We start from the raw sequence: 6,000 nt of genomic DNA, 5'->3' as shown, positions 1-6,000 counted from the left end.
GTCAGTCGAGAATTCGTCTTGCAATCTTTTCCTCTTTGCAGAAGGACACAAGTCTGGTCAAGTTGGGGCCTGTCACGACGGAGGGCTGACTCGACCTTAGGCTGTGAGCTGCAGTCAGATGAGGTCTGCGAGGACGCTGCTGGGCGACGAAGGCATCTGCGCCCAGACCGCGGACCTGCCCGGGCGCAGGCGTCCTGGTCGCCTCCAGGGGCTCTCCCAGTCCGCTTGGGCGGGCGGCGAGGCTTCCAAGGCGGGGAGCCTACCACAGATAGGTGGGAATCGTGAGAGGGAGCCCTAGGCCGTGTTAGCATCATAGAGACCGGAGGAAGCGAGGCCAGGCGAGTGCTGGGCCTTGAGAGCTCCGCGCTTACAGAAGGCTGCCTTTGAACCCAGTTCAGGCGCTCCGCAGAAACCACAGCGAGGAGCAGCAGTATCTAAGGACCTTAAATCCTCCTTTCCCGGGTGCGGGGTGTGGGGAAGACCAGGGAGGGCTGCAGGAACGACCGCAACAAGCTGATAGAGGTGAAGGGGCCTGGCTCGGGTCCCCAGTGTTGAAGCCAGAGGTATTTATTTAAGGTGACAGAGGCATGCCTGGGCTTGGCAAGGAGATTGGACGTGATGGGCCATTCCCGCAGCCGGAAAGCCGGAGAGGTTAGACAGCGGGAGCGCACGCCCGCACAGCAATCACTGCGTTTCTAGACCCGCCCAGCGGTTTTCCCGGGCTCTTGGGCACCCGGAGCCGCGGCCCTCCACCCCGCCCGTCTCGGGCCATCACCCCGCCACCCTCGCCACCCCTCAGCCCGCATGCCGGCAGGGGGCGCCCGCGCGCGGCTAAAAGGCGCGGCCGGCGGCCGGCGGCCTCAGTGCGGAGCGCGGCGGCCGCGGCGCGGACAGGGAGCGAGCGGCGCGGGGCCTGGGCGCACGGGTGCGGCGCAGAGCGCTCCGACGCACACCGACGGCGGGGACCCGACGGCGGCCCCTCTGCGCTCCCAGGCTCCAGCCCAGCGCCCACCCGGCAGACGCCCGGCGCAACCCGCCGCGCACCCCGGGCTCCCGATGGCGCCCGAGGTCGGGGCGTCCCCGCGGGCTCGGCTCCCTCTGCCCTGGGCGGCGCTGCTGTTCCTGGCCGCGCTGCTGCCAGTCGTCTCCTCGGCGGGGGCTCCAGGTATGCGCAGTCCCGGCCTCGGCCGCCCGGCTCTCCGCGCCTCCTCACCGCTTCCCTGTCCGCCTTCCGTGCGCCGCTCACCCGCCTGTCGCTCGGGGGACCGCCGGCCTGCTCTGTACTGGCTGCATGTCCTGTCACTAACTTGTGCGTCCTCATCGCTCGCGAGTCGGGGCGCGGAGGGGCGGCTGGGGACGCGGGTCCGGGCGTTCGGAGCCTCGCGCGCTGGAGGCGGGCCCGGGGACACGGTTGGCGGCATGGGGACCTCAGCGCAAAGCGGTTTCAACTTTGCCGTCGAACGCCCGGAGTCGGGAGACACAGCAGTCTAACATTCCGGGAACATTCCGGCAAAGAAAAGAAGGGGGGGGGGGGGAATGAAAGAAAGGCGACCTCTCGGCTCTGCGGTGGGGGGAGGGGTGACGCTTTCCTTTGCCCAGAATTTCCCCGTGGGCATCCTTCTTTCCTCCAGTTCACCTGCCCCGAGGCACGGATGCCTGGTGAAGGACGGCACTCGGGAGACCAGAGGGAGGCAGAGAGGCAGGACTGTTCTCTAAGGGCACGGGGAAAGCTGTGGGCCGCCGCGGGGCAATCGGGTACCTCGGTGCCCAGGGAGAAGCCGCGCTCTTACGTTGCATCTCGGTGGGAAGTTTGGAGCTGGGAGGGGGGCATCTGTCTTGAGAGGAGGGAGAGGGGAGAGGGAGGGTCATTTCGGGAGAAGCTCACCATTCCCCGAAGGCTGAGGCTGGAGACGGGGTGGATGATTGCTTTGGGGGCCGAAATGTGAGAAACGCTTTTCAGAAAATGCAAGCGCGCTGTTTTCAGATTTCTTGTACGTTTCCCACAGAGCGAGACAAATTTTTCATCCCTAAGCCGTTGGTGGCCCTTGTTTCCACCTCCTGTGCAGGCATTTTCACACTTGACACTGTGTGGCTTTTATTTATGTCATCGGTTTGAAGTCGACATTTTTGTTGACACTGCTTACTCCCAGCTGGGTTATAAAAATTCAGATGCGATTCTAAGGAGGGCTGCTTGCTTTATGACGCTATTTAGTGTGTCGACTGCCCTCCTACTACAAGGGAAAAGGGAGAAGTTGGGGGTCACGTTGCCTTCTGAGTCTTTTTGGTGGGTGCATCAGGCATAACGCTTGTCTCAGGGTTATGCCCAGCGCTGGGATGCTAAATGCCACTTTTTCATAAAACGAGGGTCCAGTTGTAGGTTGTTTTCGTCTCTGTTAGCTACTTCTAGGAAAGCATTCACTGAATATTTGTCTAGTACTTATCAAGAATAAAACTATTTTAAAGCCTTTCAACGTCCCCCCCTACAACCCGTGGCTTTTTTTTTTTTCTAAATTAAAATTCTCTGAATTGGAAAGAGTTTTTGTATCAGAAAACAGACTGAAAGTGGAGCCAGTGCCACCCTGGCATTTTGCAGCCTTGTACCTGTTAGGTTCCACTGCCACCTGCCCGACGGGTTTACATTTGCGTGGGTCCGAAGTCTGGGCGGCGTGTGATCGCTCCCGGAATCCTGCTGCCTTCCGCGTGCTGCTCCTTGGCTCGCCTTCCGCTCTGTAAATCACTGAGCTGTGGAATGTGGGAGCTGGAACGCTTACTGGCACTCCTCTCTACTGTGTTGACGTGGGATTTGCAAGAAAATGATGACCAGACTAGAAGCAGACAAAGGAGGACAAACACATTTTGAAATGCATATCTACTGCATTTAAATGATAGAAGGAAGCGACATCGCCTGCAGAGAGCTCCACGTGCTGGGGAAGAAATCGGGGGGCACGTAATTTATTCACCTGCTTCTCTGGAAGGCTTCCTGCCTGTCTTGCTGTAATAGCTGCAGTCACTGCTCCAGACTTGTACTCTGGTACTTGCAGCAGGGCTGTGGACACACTGCTTCCTCTCTCACTGAACGAATGCATGGGCTTAGCGAGCTGCTCGAGTCAGGCCCTCCCCCATCCCCCAGACCTTCGGGATCAGAATCCCTGTCATGAAATCACCCAGAGCCACCTTCCTAGTGGCTGACCCATCACAGCTCAGGGGAGCTTTCCTTAAAACAGACGTGATTTGCAGGGCATGCTGAAGATCTAAATAAACCCTTCAACTTGGTGGTCAATTAAAATGTAAAACAAAATCAGCAAGTGATGCATGCTCCCCCCTCATCCCTACAATAAAATACTACGCAACAGTTAAAACTGTGATTGCACTTGCCAGTCTGATAAGATACGTTTTTCTAAAAACACGTGAGGACACACATACTCCCATACATTTATAGTGGTTATCTTGGGATGGTTTTGGGTGATTTAAAAGCTTTTTTCTTTAAAGCTTGAGGACCCTTTCAGGGAATCCACAAGGTCAAAGCGATTTTCAAAGTAATACTATTTGCCTTTTTCACAGTGGTGACGTCTGTAGGGAGGGTACAAAAGCTTAGTGAGAAAACTTCAACTGCGGGTGCTGCAGTGTGAATCTTAGCGTTGGTGCCACCGTGAGCTGGTAGTCACTGCATTTTTCAGGCTTTTGAAGTTGAGAAAGGATATGCCAGTGTCAATGAAGAATGTCCTTCGTGCAACAGTAAAAATGATTAATTTAACCAGATCTCTACCCTTGTATGCATGTCTTTTTAATATTCCGTGTGGGGAAATGGGAAAGGCGCAGAAAGCAATTCTGCTGACTGCCCAGGTTCATCAGCAATCCCGCAGAGAAGCAGTCGTGTGACAGTTTGGCTTGTGAGCTGAACCAGCCGCTTCTTTTCAGGGACGCCACCTTCACCGGAAAGAATGGCTGCAGACAGACCAGTTATTTTGACTTGAGTATTTGATAGACATCTCAAAACATGAACGAAGGCGGTCTGCCACTTCTGGTAAAATAACTGCTAGTATGTCTTGCCAGTGAGAAAATTGAGCTGTCAGGTGAAAACTAGAATTTTGCCATGTCAGCTCCAGTGTCCTAAACTTGAAAGCTTCCCAACACTTAGAAACTTTCCTAACAAGGTAGGTGGTGATATAAAAGAACGCGATTTTGAAATACTGTTATAAAATGTGTCAGCATTTAGATGCTCTGCATAAGCAAGTGAACTGGTAAATCCAAGTGACCCATGCACAGTGTTACAATATCTTGCCTGGCTAAAACGTCCACCAAAGTGCAAAATAGCCCAGTGGATTTTTAATGGAACAAAATGTGAAAAATTCTTTTTATGGTTTCAGATTGTACATTGCAACTAACCTTTAAGAAACTGCTACTTGATGAGTTTTGGTGTAGTATCAAAGATTTTCCAAAATTGTCTGTAAGGCTATTAAAATACCTTTCCCATATCTGTATGAGGTCAGATTGTCTTCAGATACTTCAGCCAAAACAACATACTGCAATAGGTTGAAGGCATAATCGGATAGGAGATCCCGCTGTCTTCTATGAAAGAGATTTGCCAAAATGCCAAAAAATGCCATTCTTCTCATTTTCTTTGTGTTTTGGAAAACAGTTATTTTTCATAAAATACAGTTTGTTATGTCAGCTTGTAATGGTTTACTATTGCTATTTTAACATGAATTAATAAGTACGTAGTTTAACCTCTTCCTAGATTTAATTTCTGGTCAGTAGATACGGATAGATAAAATCCACAAAAACACAAACTCTGTGAGATCCTCATTAATTTAAGAGTAGATAGGAATCTGAGAAAAGGAAGTTTGATAACCACTGCCTATAGAGGGGATGTAGGTTCAACATCAAGGCGCCTGGGTTTGAGTCTCAGCACTGCCATTCACCTGCTGTGTGGCTTCGGGCCAGTTGGTCAATCCCCACTGGACCAAGCAAATGGAAAGATTCCTTCCACCTCTAGAAGCCCTCACAGATTCTCCTGTGGCCCAACCTACATGCAGCTCTGTAGGGTCCCCCTCCTACTTCTGTCCTCTTTGAGAGGAGTGGGTGAATACACCCTTTCCTTTTATCTTGTACATTGGAGCCCCTCCTCCCCCAGATGAAAGAACTGTTTTATTTGTCAACTGAGCACACGATTCATTAGTAGGAATTAGAGGTTGTAATAGAATTGCAGAGTGATAATTTATGTCTTTGGAAAGTTATCACTGGTCAGTTCCAGATCATCATCTTACCAAGACCGTTCATAGCTCTATTTAAGACACAAAGGCCTGAAAACCGGCCCTGTTGGGGGTGAGGGCTGGAGGGGTGTATTCGTTTCCTGTTGCTGTTATAACAAATTACCACAAACTTAGTGGCTTAAAATAACACAAATTTATCATCTTACAGTTCTGGAGGTTAGAAGTCTGCGATGGGTCTCATTGGCCTAACATCAAAGGTTTTGTTTCTCCTGGGGCTCTAGGGAGAATCCGGTTCTAGACTTTTTCAGCTTCCAGAGGTGCCCGCGACCCTCAGCTGGTGACCTCTCCAGCAGTGGCGTCACTGCACTTCCATCCATGCATCAGCTTCTCTGACTCTGACCTTCCTTCTCCCTCTTTCACTTAGAAGGACCCTTGTGATTACATCGGACAACCTCCCATCTCCAGATTGTTAACTGAATCACATGTGCAAAGTCTATTTTGCTGTGTGAGATCACACATTCACAGGTTCTGGGGTTACGACATGCACATCTTTGGGGACCATTATTTTGCTACTGCAAGGGGTGAGGGTGTGGGTAAAGGGAGCCTAGATGTAAGCATTTCAGGAAAGGCCCCATCATGATTTGCTGATTAAGGAGCAGAGCTCTTTTCATTGGTCCCTATGGAATTTAGGAATTTCTTGAGTTCTAATAAAACTTCTATTCAGAAGATTTTATTTCAGTTAGAAAATATGGACGTGAGTATTTAAATGTATAAAGATAAAGGAGAG

The 6,000-nt window shown here is 51.5% G+C and overlaps 1 protein-coding gene across 2 annotated transcripts in view; it reads left to right on the top strand.

The window, feature by feature from the left end:
* Positions 1 to 789: 789 nt before the first annotated feature.
* Positions 790 to 6,000, top strand: part of FNDC1 (fibronectin type III domain containing 1) — a 97,495-nt gene continuing 92,284 nt past the window's right edge. For both annotated transcript variants that reach the window (XM_027082146.1, XM_027082135.1), the window contains exon 1: positions 790 to 1,165. In XM_027082146.1, coding sequence (XP_026937947.1) covers positions 805 to 1,165 — 361 coding nt within the window. In that variant the 5' untranslated portion in view covers positions 790 to 804. The remainder of the gene's footprint in view (positions 1,166 to 6,000) is intronic.

This window comes from Aethalodelphis obliquidens, unplaced genomic scaffold (assembly GCF_003676395.1).
Source record: "Aethalodelphis obliquidens isolate GAN/ISIS:26980383/991018 unplaced genomic scaffold, ASM367639v1 scaffold3, whole genome shotgun sequence".
Taxonomy (NCBI): domain Eukaryota; kingdom Metazoa; phylum Chordata; class Mammalia; order Artiodactyla; family Delphinidae; genus Aethalodelphis; species Aethalodelphis obliquidens.
The sequence above is the reverse complement of the archived record's forward strand: the minus strand, read 5'-3'. Positions and strand labels throughout refer to the sequence as shown.